General features: G+C 30.2%; 2 protein-coding genes and 1 long non-coding RNA gene across 16 annotated transcripts in view; 2 read left to right on the top strand and 1 right to left on the bottom strand.

The window, feature by feature from the left end:
* Window positions 1-373: 373 nt before the first annotated feature.
* LOC138857629 (uncharacterized) lies at window positions 374-2,439 on the top strand. The gene is made up of 2 exons (XR_011396801.1): window positions 374-585; window positions 1,052-2,439. It is a non-coding gene; the product is annotated as an uncharacterized lncRNA (long non-coding RNA).
* Window positions 2,364-14,057, bottom strand: LOC106620962 (cytoplasmic dynein 1 intermediate chain). Of its 8 annotated transcripts, none has more exons than XM_070110836.1 (11): window positions 13,906-14,057; window positions 13,300-13,518; window positions 13,082-13,228; window positions 12,878-13,005; window positions 12,031-12,063; window positions 11,636-11,656; window positions 10,424-10,471; window positions 5,019-5,171; window positions 4,193-4,957; window positions 3,420-3,580; window positions 2,364-3,356 (listed from the first exon to the last, which is right to left on the bottom strand). In XM_070110836.1, the coding sequence occupies exons 2-11, from the start codon at window positions 13,452-13,454 to the stop codon at window positions 3,003-3,005; spliced, it is 1,965 nt and encodes a 654-aa protein (XP_069966937.1). In that variant the 5' UTR covers window positions 13,455-13,518; window positions 13,906-14,057; the 3' UTR covers window positions 2,364-3,002. The 8 variants fall into 8 exon arrangements, with proteins under 8 accessions (XP_069966937.1, XP_069966936.1, XP_069966934.1 ...); XM_070110835.1 differs by having other exon boundaries at window positions 5,019-5,174; XM_070110833.1 differs by having other exon boundaries at window positions 12,031-12,093.
* A 701-nt stretch (window positions 14,058-14,758) lies between these two features.
* rg (A kinase anchor protein rugose) overlaps window positions 14,759-16,115 on the top strand; it is a 480,528-nt gene continuing 479,171 nt past the window's right edge. For 3 of the 7 annotated variants that reach the window (XM_036366224.2, XM_070110256.1, XM_036366228.2), the window contains exon 1: window positions 14,760-14,977. The gene's annotated coding sequence lies outside the window, so the exon portion shown is untranslated. Of the gene's footprint in view, window positions 14,978-16,115 lie in introns of all 7 variants that reach the window. The other 4 variants (XM_036366220.2, XM_070110254.1, XM_070110257.1 and 1 more) reach the window with 3 other exon arrangements.

A 16,115-nucleotide genomic window follows, 5' to 3' on the forward strand; every position in this document is an offset into this window, starting at 1 on the left:
AAGCGAGTTTTTTAAGTGTTGAGATCTAAAACTGCTCAGTCGAATTAATATTTGTATATTACAATAAATAATTATAATAATTGTTTTTCATTCCTATAAATTGGTTGTTAGTAAATAAATATTAAACTTTAAAAAATTCAATATTATTCAAAATGAAATCAGAGTCAACGCATAGTAATTTAGTAATTTCAGCGCCGACGTAGAAATTATTTCAAGTCTACTAAATCTAACTTTTTAAAATTTTAATGAATGTCAGTATTTTCCATTTCTTTATGTTTCATTATATGATTTCTGTCACAAATTTGAGCAATGCTGCCAAATACTGTAAACGGTGTTTCCCAAAAATCTAAACTCAGAAAACTATAAACTATCTGCGTTTTCAATAGCCATCCCTAAAGCAAAATTCTGTTATAATATTCAACGCAAATTTACCAGCAACTATATTCCAGTAGACCATCGCATGATTGCTTAATAAGCCGATTTCTATTCAGTGGACAGTGGTCTTAAGCTTAATCCGTAAGAACATCTTTAAAGCATAGTTGGATCGACACTTGATTGTTTGAGGTGTGGACTTGAGCATGAGATGTGAGAGAATATATTCTAAAAATATTTCTAAGCCGTAGAGGTATAGTGGTGTGTCATACATTAGATTTTCATATTAGGCTTAAGACTTGCCGGACCGCTCTCCTGCTAATGGGAGGAGACGCTCGAATGAGTATAAGTTTAGGTTCATTAAATAAATGAAGTTTAGCTTTAATTGGGTAATTCCCACAACCACAGTTTTGCCGCAATTCCCACAGCGGATCAGCTAGTTCTTCGCTTTGAAAATTAAAATCAATATCGAACAGACAGTTCTTTTTTGGAAGAAATTTTTTTTGCTTTCACCAGATGTTCCACCTTTGGCTCTATCTGCTGAGCTGTACTTAAAGCTTCATTTTTCAACTCAAAATAATCGGCTGAGACTTCTTTAGCCAAAAATGTGACTACTACAGACCACTATAACCACGGCTTATAACTACTATAACCACGGATAATATTTCTTAAATAATAGGCAAGGAAGTAAGGACTGGATAACAACCACTGGCATATGGAGAAAAACCCAAGACATCTAGGATATATAAGTAAAGTATGACTCTTGTAGATGAGTTAAAAAAGTGTCAAATCAGCCAGCGCACCAAACTACGTGGGCGGCATTCTCCTAATTCATATGTACAGATAATGATTTTGTAAGTAGTTGACCTCAGACAAGGCTACAAACAAATATTTGGCAAAAGTGATAGAGAACATAGCACAGCCATCAACTCTATTTTTGCGAATTGGACAGTGGATGTTTGAACACCGATGACCAGATATACTGTATAACATGAAGTACCCACTATGTATATTTTGAATTCGTAACTTGATTTGGTTGACAGACCAATCGGAATTAAGTCCGATGAATGAAAAATTTGTAATTTAACGAGATAAAATATGGCATGGATTATTCTCCGAAGTATTGGTATAATCTCCGTAGAAATTGTTCAGATCGGACCACTATATCGTATATCTGCTATACAAACTAATCGGCAACAATCAAGTTCTTGTATGGACTTTTTTTTTATTTGTGAAGGGTATTAGAACTTCGGTACAAGTTTTGAAAACCAAATAGTTAGGTTAAACTATTAAATAGGATTAGATGTAGTTTTTTTGCAACATCCTTAGGTCAATCAGTTTTACACTAAACAGATCGGACCACTATATCGTATATCTGCTATACAAACTAATCGGCAACAATCAAGTTCTTGTATGGACTTTTTTTTATTTGTGAAGGGTATTAGAACTTCGGTACAAGTTTTGAAAACCAAATAGTTAGGTTAAACTATTAAATAGGATTAGATGTAGTTTTTTTGCAACATCCTTAGGTCAATCAGTTTTACACTAAACGCTTATACTTTAGTTTTAAGGCATAAATCATATCATTTAGTAGCAATGTATCCTGACAATTCATTTATCGGTTGTGTCAGAACTGATTTCAAATTTGTTAGATATTTCTCTCTCATTGGAGAGCATTGAAGTGCATCCATGATCAATAGGCATAGGCATAGCTGATGGTGTAAACCCATTGACTGCCTTAGGATACAAACCACCTTTAAATGTAGCATAAAGCACTGATTCGTAGATGGGTAGGTCAGCATATGTCAAAATCCACGCACCATTCTAATCTTAATTTGGAATCATTTCCCATTGTTTTTTTTTTGGTTAAAAAAAATTGACATGTATAACTCGCGTTAGGTGATTTCAACGTCAAAACTTACTGAATATTCTGATTAGGAATAAGTACTCGCAACAACAAAAAATAGGAGTGGAGTAAATAAAATCATTAATTTTCGGCATAAATTTTCTTGATTTATATTTATATATAGTTTTTCAATAAATCTTTATACTTTGTATATACGTAAATATTCATATTAGTTTTACTTTAGTATTTATTTGCGCTCACTTTCTTAAGCTGCCTATAAAACATTCTCTCTTTCCTGCTTTTAGTTCAGTATTGTTTTGAAAACGAAGAATTTTTAATTAAATAAATACATATAAAACGCTGCATAAAATTTTGAAAAAATTTATAAGTGGATAATACTACTAAAGAACAATTTTATTGAAAAATAATAAGAAAATTTAAATTAATTAATACTTAATACTCAAGCACTTCTTACTTAAAAACAAGCGCGAGCATTTTACATTAAAAAAGCATTAAATGTTTTTAATTTTTTTTTGTTTGTAAAAATCTTTTAACTTAGTGTTGTATGTAGATACAGAGGAATAGATACAAATTATATGTGCACAATTCATTAAATGAATTTTTCAAGACCTTTCCTTTGACAACACAGATAATATTTCTGTTGTTTCACATACATATTAAGTCGCCATAATAGTAAGGTATCAATTAAGTCTTTTTTTAATCAATATATTTAGCATAATTCCACGCAATTGTGAATGCATTTTTTGTTTTGCTTTGTTTTGACTTAAACATCATCGCTTTGATTCATTTTGAGCTCATTGAGTGTCGCATTGAAACGCGACCATTCATCACGTGACGGCTGCGCCAAATGGTCAGTGACATCGTAAACATACAGTTTGCCTGTATCATCGCCGATGGTCACATGCAGCCCAGACGGTGTCCACGATACACGATTAAGTGCTGGCGCACCACCAACCATAACAGATGCTGTGGGTACTTCAGTATCTTGATTTAGATTCCATAAATCAAGACGACCGCTACCATCGACAGCAGCAAACAGTGCGGGATGAATGGGCGACCATGCGACATCCATGACATAGTCTGAATTATCCTCGAATGAGTATAAGGGTTTAGTGTCCTGAAAATTAAAAGGTGTTCATGCTATTATTTTTAGAAAGAAAGGGATAATATTGCATCAGACCTTCATAGACCAGAGTTTAATAGTCCAATCGATGGAGGAAGTTAGGAAGAGATGTCCAAAGTCAGGCGACGATTGGTTGTAGTGCGTGGAGATTCCTGTTACCGGCCCCAGGTGTTTTTCGAAGACTTCATTTACGCCAGTGCGCGAACCATGACGACAAGCTGGTGGGGAAGAAGAAAATTAGAAACATTTAAAGTAAAAAACAAATTATAAAAATACTAAAATATTTCTGTGCATACTGGATGACGACAGCATTATCAAAAACTAATTGGGGAACTGTTTCATGACATTGGGGTCTGCGTGACCAGAATGAAACCGGTTTTACCACCAGATTTAGCAACCAAAGACTGACACCATTAGCAGTATTCCAGAACACTTTCAGAAATATTTTGTGTTGTATCAAGGACAGCTATTTTGGTATTTTTTTATGCTACAACAACAAAAAAGTGAATTAGACTGGGTTTACACACGGATTCATTGCGTTCACACGTGCAACTCGAGTCGGACAATTTTCTACATTCCCTTTCATATCAATACTCAAATTCTCATAAACTTCATGTACGGTTTTCTCCAAATAAGTGCTCTGAAAATTATTATAACAAAAAATCTTATAGAATTTACTGACAAGAGCAAGCTTTCATAATTCAAATTTGTCAGCCATTTTCGGGAGACCTAGAACATGGGGAATTCTCCATATCTGAATAAAAGCAAAAATCTTAAATCCTTAAAATCTGTAAGATTAGATGCAATAATAAAAATATCATCTTTCTCACCTGAGTACACATAACCATCCTCACTGCCCATCACCAAATTGTTAATCTCATTCGCCGGAAATGCCATACAAGTGACTGCAATCGATTTCGACGGACGTTGCTGTTGCAACTCCAAAGTGTCCTGTGGATGCGATAACATATCCAAACTCCAAGAGCACAGCTTGCCATCCGAAGAGATAGAGATGACATTGTGAGCATTTTGTGTGCCAACAACCTGCAGACAATAGACTGGATGTGTATGTGCGGCGGCGCTTAGTGGTGTTCGTTGCATGGGTGTGCGTTTTTGCACACGATTATCCCAAAGCACTATCTGACCCGAGTATGTACCGCCTAATATTAAATTGGGATTGAATTTAGCAAAACATGTTGACATCACAGCGCTTTGACAGTGGAAAATATCTTCAGGTGTATGCTTCTTGTATTTTGTATTCCACACCATAACAACACCGTCGGGTTCGTTGGGGCTCTCCTCGTTGTTGTGATACGAGGCGGCTACCAATTCAGGGAAGTGTGTTGACCAATCCATGCAGGTGATGCAACGATTCTTCGACCAACGTTCGTCGTAGAAAACCCGATTCAATGACAATCGTGCGTGTGTTTTTTCGTCGTTCGTATCCTCATTGTCGCCGGCGCCAATGTAATCCGTGTAAATGTCAACACTTTCGGAGAGTGCGCGCTCAACGATGCGTCCGGCGCGTAGCATGAAATGTTGGAATTCATCGGTAAGTATGATCATCTGCTTTTGCTCCTCAGAAAGTTCCTTAACTGTAAAGCATATATAAATATGAAATAACTTTATAGTGCTTTTATAGGCATCTCTACTCACTCTCCTTTTTCTCCTCCTGCTCTTTCTTTTGCTCCAGCGGTGTTATGGCCGGTGCTACATCTTTCACCGTTGGCAGACCGTGCGTCAAATAGCCGGGTGGCAACTTCGAAGTGAAACCGTGCTCCAGATGTGGTAGAGAACTCTCTTCGTCATCTCCTTGGGCATCAAATGCAAGCACTGTTTAATGTACAAAACTAACACAGCTAGAGGAACATGACAATCGACAGAACAGGAACAATTCTACTTTCTTGCTTATTTGTAGCACAATTCTTTATTGGCTTTGTTTCGTTTTCATTTCTTTTAGACGCGCCTTATTTGTTATATGCAAAAAGATTTAGTGCGTTTAAGTTTTCTCACTTTCAAATTGATATATATGTATACAATTGGCTTTTCTGCACAGCATGAATTTTAGTGTTTTTTTTGGTTTTACAATTTTGCAAGTAATTTTGGCTGATTTTGCTTGACTGTGTGTAGAAAATAGCAATTTGGTGCGCATTGTGAGTTTGTGTTATAGACATACATATTATATTACATAAGTGGATTAGATTATTTACATTTATTCCTCAATTCTATTTTATTTGAAATACTGAAACGCTGTGTTATTTGAAGTAGTGGCATGACCTCAACATATTTCTTTCGAACTATTTAGAACTATAGTATCGCCTTGCAATAATGGTGAATGGAAAGTTAAAAAAAAAATTATATATTTTGAAAATATGGCAAGGAAAGTGCTTACTAAAAAAAAGGAAATCATAAAAAATTCAAAAATTTGTATTTGGAATGTTGAGACATTTTAAATGATGTTATACTTTTATACTTTCGCCGGTGTATAGAAGTATTTTTTAAAAATATATATGAGATTATTTTTCTAACCTCCAAAAGTGTGCATTGAATAGTCATTTCTGTATAATATTAAGACTTGTAATACGCTCTAAATTTTTTTTTGTTTTGTAGTTACACAAAATTATTTGACTTGATTTTATGTGAAACAAGAGTCATGTTATTGTTATTAAAAATTAAAATAATTTTATTACGAATCAAATTACAATGCAATTATTAGAAAAATATAGCGAATTAAAATATACATAATTGACTTTTTTGTTTTTAATTGGTCGATGAAGTAGCTGTCGAATTAGTCGAAGTACCAGAGTGAATTTGGATAACGAATATGAATTGAACTATGACATAGTAAAATTTTTAATTTATGGTGCTTCTGGTGGAAAAAACTAAAGTTCTAAGCGAAAGCTGATTTGCAGCTAAATTTATAAGTATATCCAAATTTGTCTAACTTTATTCAATATTTTTAAAAATGCTTAGAAAATGTCTTAACTGATGAAAGGAGTTGGGGAGCAATAAAAATGCATATTAGGTTCGGTGAAAATCATAAGTGTAATCATGCTAATGAGCAACGGAAGTTTTAAAATACATATATTCGAAGATTGCAAGTGATTGATACATGCAGAGACTAATAGAAACAAAAAATTTTCTATAATGAGTGGAACTTAATGCAAAGTAGTAGCTGAGTTGTTGACTGCAAGAAAAATAAAACGGAATTTACGTTTTTAAGTGGAAGGTGTCGGCAACCGGATTTCAATTTTAGAACTCTCAAAAATGTAAGTATTTAAAATTGGAAGAATGATATAAACTCCATATTCATTAAGAATATAAGTAATATTCGCTTCCTTTCTATAAAACGAATTCAAAAAGATTATTAAAAATTTCAATAAGTTATAACCTCAAAATCACTTGTCAAAACCTAAATACATTAAAAATATGCTTGAAAAACACACAAGAATGATGCATCATAGCGGTATTTTCGAAAAAGTGGTTTACAAATTTTCTGGAAACATAGAAAACTATTAAAGTACTTAACCATTCAGCGAAAATATATTACTTTCATTCGAAATACGATGGGCGTTGAGATTACTTTTGAATTATTTGATAGTTTTGTGATTTATACGAAATAATTTAAGTTCAGTAAATCATAACATAAAAAAACTGAACTAGAAAGAATATTTGGGACAAAATTATTTAATATAGAATTTAAGTACTTAACTCTGGTTACTATCGCTATTTGATTTTATATATTTGTTTTCGATTCGTCACTTTTTAAGTTTATATACATTTATATATATAAGTATGATTCATTATCATTAAAAATTAAAGAAAATTCTCATTAATTAATTTATATATTTTAAGTCAACTAGCAAAAATGATTAAATTTTCTTGAGTTTTAATATTTTTTCTAGAATATGCAGCAATATTTGCATTTATTGTAATCAGAATTCCTTTGTCGGCATAAAATGATGTTGATGGCGGGCAGACGGCTTAGCGTGCAAGGTGAGTGAAAAATATAAACAGAAAAAATATATAAAGCTTGTTAAAGGTAATATTGTACATATGTATGTATGTATGTATGTTATAAGTGAGGCCAATGAATGGTAAACGTCACAGAACAAAAAAAAAATATGTAAAACTTGGTGCATACACTTCCATATATGTACATACATATAACATATAAAAATTTTATAAGAAATATTTATTTTTTTTTCAATATTTTAAAAAAATATTTATTTCTTTTTCTTTTATTTTTTTAAAATAGTTTTGTTATTTTTTTCTTTTTTTTTTTATAAATATTTTTTGTTCAATTAAAAAAAACAAAGTTTTTTCACCTTAAAAAAAATGTTTTTTTCTTCAATTAAAAAAATTAAAATATTTTTTCTATAATTTTTTAATATTTATTTTTTCGTCAATTCTATATGAAGCTCGAATGTTACACCCTATAATAATAAAACACCCAATTTTTTAAATAATTAAATTTGGTAAAAACTCAATTAAATGCTGATAAAAACGGTATTTCTTCAAATTATTGTGTTATTTTGTAACAAGTGTTAGGTGTTACCACTGTGTGCTGAGGTGTAAGTTGTAGTAAGTCTGCGCAAAAATGCTTTGAGATTAGATACACTGTACATAATATTATTATGATTTTGCTGTTGTAAATATTACATAAACAATTTTACTTAATACATACAATATAAAAATATATTTAAAATTATCGGATGTTTACACTTCTAATTTTTGCTGTGAAAATGTAAAGAAAAAACTCTGCGCAGCAAAGCTTTGCTGTTTGTATGTGTTTGTTGTTAAATATAATATAATGTACACAAGAGCCAATTAGACATATGTAATTGTAATAGCGTGTATAAATTAAAGAAATATTTTTTCATATAATATTTAAAATATAATTATTTTTCTTATCATATTCACGTTTCTCCACCCAATTTATATTTCAAATATCTGTATACAACCTAAATAAAAGATTTTGAAATGCCATTTTTTGTTTTTAAATATATGTAGTATATAGTGATGTATATTCAAAAAATGCAGTGCATTACCTAAAACGGGATATTTAAAGTGGAAGAGAGACCAAATAAAGCGTCTGATGAAGGAAAATATTTGTATATTTGTTTTGGAATTCACTTTGCTTTACAACGTTTGAGGCATGTGGGTGTGAAAAGCACGATGAATGGCCAAAGATATAGATTGTGGTTATTTATTAAATTATGTCTGTTAAAAGCGTGAGCGTATTTGCGTTTGTATAGACAAATCACCAGATGAAAAAAGTTTTTTTTTTAAGTATTTAAAACAAAAAGTTGTTTTAGGTATTTTTTAGTGAAAAATTTTTTGTCATAAATATCTGCGCGAAACTGACTAAAATTGCATTGTTCTACAACACAACTACTTTTACAAACAGTTATAATTTTAATAATAAATATGAAATATAGGAAATATTTATTTCTTTATATTCTTGGATTTATGTATAAAAAATGTCTCATAAATATTTTTATAAATAGAAAAAATGTATTCCGGCAAAAAATATTGACCTCTTCACGTTAATTTTCATATATTTCGCGAAATTATTATGAAAAATATTGGAATTATACATTTTTGACATAAACTAAAAATGTAGAGAAATTGGAATTTGTTTTCATACTAAGACAGCAATTTGCTTAATAAAAATATGTTTTCACATATAACAATAAAGAACTATGCTTGTGTTATGCAAAAAAAAAAAAGACTTAAAAACCAAACCTGATCCATTTACTAAAAAAATTTGTTTATTAATAATTAAAAAATATAATTAATTTTTTTTTATTATTTGATTAAAAAGGTACAATGCTATTTTTTGTATTAATTAACTAAAAAAGTTTAAACTTTTTTTATTTGGTTAATTAAAAAAAATGTAATTAAAATTTTTTGTATATTAATTTTTATTTATTAATCTTTTTTTAAATTATATTATAAATAAAAAATTAAAATGAATAAGATAACAAACTTCTTCAATTTTGGACTGTTACATTTATTTATTTGAATAAAAAAATATTCGATATTTCTCAATTTGTGGAGTAAAAAATTACACTCTGAAAGTTTTCTCTATTCTAACAAGTTATCTCTATTTAAACAAAAAAAAAATGTTTTTTAAAAAATATATTTTATAAAAAAAAGTATACTTCTTTATTTAATATTTTTTTGGAGGAAAAATAGTTCTTTATGAAAAAACTTACTATATTTTCTTTAAAACAGTTTATTAACAATAATAGCCCAAAAAAAAACTATATACCATAGTATTAATATTAATTATGAACCTCATTCTATAAATTTTAAGATCGAATTAATTTTTTTCATTATAATAAATTTGTTTATACAAAACTATTCATGCATGCGCGTTACATAACTATTTAGTGTGCTCTCAAATCCTAATAAATGTTTTAAAATTTTTGTATTGAAAAATTTTTATTTTTCAATACAAAAATTTTATACCTATTTTTCCTCTAAGGTTTTAGATTAAAATTTCAATTTCTTTGTTAAGTATATTCGTAAGTATTAATGTTAAAATGCGAGTGTGTAGTGACTGCATGAAGAATATACATATTAATGACAAAGAGTATTTTCGGCGTTAATGATTCATATACAGGATGCATTTGGTGGTTTGGGGACAAAACGAGGGGAGAGCGAGGCGTAAAAGGAATTTTAGTTTGCACATTTATACATAATTGTTTCTCAGAAGCAGTTAAGATGTGTTAAGGCGACTAAATAGTTTCTTTAGTTTTTTAATTGCGTTTTAAATTATATAATCTTTCTTCAACTCGCAATTCAGCAGCTGCCTAAAGCCAATACTTAAATCTTATAAAACAAAACTTATTACTTATTTTAATAACGGACTTAATAAATTTTTGCCATTTAAATGCTTAGTTTGCATTATGCTAAAACTTTAATTTGCTTCATTCGGTTTTTTTTAGTTTCTCAAATTGAATTTTAGTTTTTTGTAGAAAATTTGTCACGTTCCTATTTTGCTTCATGTCGATCCGCTACTGTTATAAAATATTGGAGCAGATGTTACCTACCTGTGAATTCATCCTCCCACTCTAAACCCGGATTTAGATTGTATTCGTCTTGAAAAATATACAGAATAAAGATGATTGAAGTAAATTTTTGATATTTTTCGCAAGATTTTTTGTTTAAAGTTTTTGTTTTTTTTTTAGGTAACAAAAAAAAAAATCATTATGTCGGGATGCAAATTAAGTAAACTATGAAATCCCCAAATTCTTAGGAGACATAACTCATACCATATTTTAGTTGTGAAAAATATTTATTTAAATATATTTATATTGCATATAAAGGCATAATACACTGAATTAGATTGTTTGAAGCAAACAGAACGTGTTGATCGTCCGCTAACTAAAAAAATCATAACTAACTTTTACAGTTTAAGAGCGTAGTAATTATTTAACTCATACTCTATATATATATATATTTACGATATTAGCATGCAAGAGATTTTTTTTAAATTTATTATTATGTACACTTGTGATTTAATGCACACAAAAACAATGAGTAATCAACGCCCTTCCAGCAAATGTTAACAATTTTGTTTATAATGAACATATTTGTATGACTGGGTATTCGTGGGGAGCATCGAATTATATAATGAACTAAAAACTAGGCTTGAGGCACAATTGTATGCCAAAATAATATTACAATTTCTATTCCAATATTATTATTGTATATGTAAAAATTACTTTTAAAACTTAATGCATTCTTTTTCCGTTTACTAACTGAAAAGTTACTTACAAAATTCAATTCAATATTTACTAAGCTACTTTTTTTCAACTTATAAACAACGAATATTTTGTCGATTTACCAAATCGAAATCATAAAATGGGTGGAGAAAAAAAAGTATAATGTGAATCGATTATACAGGCGAAAACTTAAAAATACGTACGTTTTAATGGGTTAAGATGACCCACGTGAACTATCAATTTTTGCACAAAAAAGAGTAAAAAAAAACGAAACAAAAAATATTTAGCTACAACTACTGCTTAGTTATTCACTTGAGAGGGAAAAATCGTTTATTTGAAAGAAAGTATATAACTGCATAAAATTGTATAATTATAGATAGATATGTACTGAGTAAAATACAAAATTATAATCATGACTATACACGCGCAGAGACACATTCAGAGTTCGTGCACACTTGTAGATATATACATGATATATGTTATAAATATTTCTTTATAAAAGTTATTTAGATTACAAAGTAAGTAAACAAAACTCACCGTAATAATCCGTAGCATGAGCTAGAATCGAAATGAATAAAAAATAAGATACGACACATTATTAGATAAGTGTTTTTAAAATGCCGCAGATTATATTAAATTAAAAAAAAAAACAGTTATAAATAAAGAATATAAAGCAGTTGAAATTATGTTGTAGATTGGCAAAGAATATTGACATAACAACTAAACAAGAATGGTAAAGAAAAACTTGTAAATACAAAAAAGTGCTAAATGGCTGCGCAAGTGCACATAATTTGAAGTGAATAGCCAAATGCGTGTGACAAATAAAATTACAAAGCAATCTCGAAAATGTATTTTTTTAATAAAATAATTTGGTTTTTTGGTTATTTTTTTCCTTTCAATTTGGAGTTTGCTGAAATAATAAATACCAGTACCTTTGCGTGGTCTCCACCAATCCTCCATGTATCCTGATAGAGGTGAGGAGTGGCAAGAAAGAACTGTATTTGTTATTTTATTTCATTATGATTTTCTGTTTAAGTTCTGCATACAAGTTATTTGTAGGGGTAACTCAATGTTTACGGGTTATATAGCCGAATGAAAATGCATGTGTTTACATATTGATTATATAGCACTGCAATGCGTGATAGTTGAAGCGCATATTGTGTTCTCTATATGTGCTTATTAAATGAGTTTCATAAAAAATTACATGCGTAGAATATATATGTATATTATTACTTAAGTAGGCAAAACATGCACCGATATACATTTACAATTTGTTTATATATGTAATATAATTGTGTATATTATGTAAGCGAATTTCAATATATATTTTTGATAGTGCATGTTGTTCGAAATTCGTGAGAAAATTATGATATGGTTCATAAATAACAAGAGAACATATAACTATATAGAAGTGATATATTTAAGGTGAAGACAATATTTTAGAGGCTGATATGGCAAAATAATAATTTTTTAAATATTATGAAATTTGTAGGATTATGAAAATTCTTATATTTTCGCTTCTACCAAAATATGTGTTATTCCACCATAACATGCCTTATTCAGAGAACTTTAAGCTATTCAACATATTTGAGTAGTAACGAACAAATACTACTGAGTTATGGCTTTCATAATGTGTTTGGGAATACTAATTTTTATAAAAATTTGCATACTTTATGCTAAAAGTTTAAGCAATATATAAAATATATCAACTTTTTCGCTTAAATAGTAACATTTAACAACAAAAAGAAACAATAGCAATTACATATTTGTAGTACCCACCATCACGTTCATGTCCACCGGTGCTAGTAGTTTGTGTTTGCTTCGAGTAGACCAGTGTTTCTTTTGGTGGAATGTTGGTGGCTTGTACGTTGTAAACACTCAAATTCAAAGGCTGCTTTTTGCCACCGCTGCATTACAAAAATTATATTATAAACAATATTTATGTTAATTTTTGTCAATTACTTATTATGGATAAGTACTAACCCGACACCATTCATATTTGCTTGTAGACTTGCGTCCGGCGTTTGGGTGTTAGAGTTGTCCGATGTTAGAGAGTTAACGGATGACAAAGAAGATAATACTTCCGAAACGGGCGCAACTCCCAAAGAGGACAGCATTTCATCCAAATCTCTTAACAAAATAAATAACATCACGGTTTTTTTTTTTTGTTACAAAAAATCAATTTTAAGCGTTTAACTTACTTCCTCTGATCCTTGTCAATGCCGACACCACCACCTATGCGGCCAGCCGCTTCTTCCATATCCTTCATCTCTTTTTCACGCCTACGGCGATCTTTCTCCTCTCGTAGGGCGGCCAATTTGGCCTTTTTACGTTCTAGTTCAGCTTTGCGATCCATGCTGCAAGTGGTTGCTTTTGTTGTTTGAGTATAACTGCAATTGTGTATGTTTTTTCGATTTTAACTATATAAATTTAGACATAAAATCGGCAGCAAGGAATATATAAGTGTAATATGTGGTTGTAGAGAATGCCAATAAGTTACTGGTTTGATGATGTCATTTGAAATGCAAATATTTTCTCCATATTAGACTATACAAAATGTATTCATTCTACCCAAACTTTAGTTAGCCGAACGGTATTTATAAATTTCTTTACACGTAAGCAAATGGAATGATTTTTGGATTAAAATATTTGATTTTAATAAGTATTTTCACTTCGGGCAAGGTTAGATAAATCACCGAATTTCTACGAGTCGTAGAAAATCAATAATACTTTTAATTGCAATTTGCCATTTCTGATTTCTAGATTCATCACACGTAAACATGTCAAATATGCCAACAACTAAATACCTTATTTCGACAGTTGTTATAAATTTATATATATATTTTAGTAATTTAAGTACTTAAATTAACATTTTTCACTAAAATCTTTTCCCGATTTTCTCCATCTGAAAATTACTCACATAAGTGGTGTTACCAGCGTTGAAATAAAATGTTGGAAGTAGGAAGAGGCAAACAAGTCAGTGTTAAGAAACGTCCAACAAAAACTGTCTTCGTCCATCTGCTATGTTCACTTTTAAAAATGTATATGCTAATATATATAAAAATTCTATAATTTTCTGAAAACAATTGTAAAATTGTAGTTGATACGGTGATTATTACCTTAAAAATATAAACAGTCGGCAGTGTTGTATTGTCAGGTTACCGTAGTTACAATAAATGTTAACACACAGCTATCAGATTATATGGTATTTATGTACCGTGAAAATTATTCGATAATAACAACTTCTAACTTTCCATTTAAATATAATAGAATAAAAGCATATAATATATAATGTATTAAAATAAAATTAAAAACTTTATTTGTCTGTTTTGCGTTGTTTTTATGATTAAAATTAAATTTTTTTACAAAAATTCCACTCAATATAAATGTGTTTTTTGAGTAGTTACTAAATTCATGATAAAAACCATAAAAAGTTCCTTTGTCATTATATAAATGAATACGGTAATAAAATTTGTTCGCACATTCGGTGAATACCCTCTATTTACAGCTGCGAATAAAGATAGACAACAAACAGGAACGTCAGTCCAAAGGAAACATGGGGAAAAACAAAAGAATATGAGGCATTTTCCAATTGGAGTGTTATTTGTCTTACTGCAATCAAAGCCAACTTCATGCTGATTGGAATGTGGAACGCCCAGTTATGTGGATAACGTTCATACCAAAAGTTGAACGGTTTTGGCCGTATTAGTTGTGTTGACGCCGTCGTGAAAAAACGTTTAGTTGACGCGGTGTTGTTGGAAGTTAAGAAAAAAGCAAAAAAGTGGTTAGAGAGCAAAATTAAATAAAAAAATAAGTGTATAAAGAACAAAAAGTACAATATAAACAACGGTTGCGGGCAAAGCTTACAACACATAAAATGTAATTCAGCACAAATCCAAATTAGTAAATTTAAAATATAACGTATATACATACATACTTCCAGAAATATTATATTAAACTTATTTTGAATGCATGGTGATGGTGTGAATTGCAAAACACAATAAGAACAAAATAAGAATTTTTAATTGAATAAAAACTGAGCTCTCGAATTCGTGTGTGTTACACCACGGTAACAACAGGAAAAGCAGTAGCAGTAGCAGTAGCAACCACCGTCGCCATCGTCGACGTCGTACCTTGACGTGCAGCGTTGCGTCGCTGCTGCTAATGTACGGCTGTTTTTACTATATTTGTATATAATGCGGGGGGTAGGATCCATAACTTCCAGCGAGAAGATAGTGAACACGTTTATTGAAGTTTAGAAAAGTACAAAACAATATATTAAACAAGGTTTAAACTTATTGATAACTCATTTGTTAAAAATAAATATTTTATTATTATTTGCCAACTTAACAGCTAGATATAAAATATATCGTGAAAATTAAAAGAAGCCTTAAGTCATAACTGAACTTGCTTGCTTTTGATGATTTTTCTATTTTTAATGTGCTCAACTACCGACATTTCTACTGCTTTTGCTTGCGCAGTCGTCGCCTCTGTTGCAGTGACTGCCACTTATGTTAGCAGATTATTGTTGTTGTTGTCATTCATTGATTTTTCAACGTTCTTTGCCGTGTGAAGGCACACTTTAGCAACACGCTACGCATTAAAAACAATTTAATATTTAAAAATATTATGAATGCACTATGTAATCTTGATGTTTAAAACGGCAAAGGGATAAATCTAATTGTACAAATGCAATGGAAGAAATGAGCTGTTGAGAATCCCCTGTTATTCCAATGACATAAACTGTGCCTTTGCTAATATGCAGGTGTGTGCGACTACGTAACGTTGGTGTGTTTATGTGCCGGAAAATTGTGCTTTTTTTATTCGAAAATTTCATTCATATTAAATTTGAGTTTTGATTCTGTGAATGGTTTCGCACACATTTTGTGGAAAATTGCAGAAATTTATGAATTCGTGTCGGGAAATTAAACACCCTTCAAAAATCCGTACTTGATTGCCGCAAAATTGTAATTTATAATTCTAATCAAAAAACTATATCACATCGCAAATAAGTAAT

The sequence above is a fragment of the Bactrocera oleae genome, chromosome 5 (genome assembly GCF_042242935.1).
Source record: "Bactrocera oleae isolate idBacOlea1 chromosome 5, idBacOlea1, whole genome shotgun sequence".
In the NCBI taxonomy this organism is placed as follows: domain Eukaryota; kingdom Metazoa; phylum Arthropoda; class Insecta; order Diptera; family Tephritidae; genus Bactrocera; species Bactrocera oleae.

Coding starts and splice junctions, on each gene's coding strand:
- LOC106620962 (XM_070110832.1), bottom strand. CDS start 13,454: ATGGATCGCAAAGCTGAACTAGAACGTAAAAAGGCCAAATTGGCCGCC. Junction 12,094..12,877: donor CGGTGGACATGAACGTGATG/GTGGGTACTACA, acceptor TAACAAATACAG/TTCTTTCTTGCCACTCCTCA. Junction 3,581..4,192: donor GGATGGTTATGTGTACTCAG/GTGAGAAAGATG, acceptor CTTCCCCACCAG/CTTGTCGTCATGGTTCGCGC.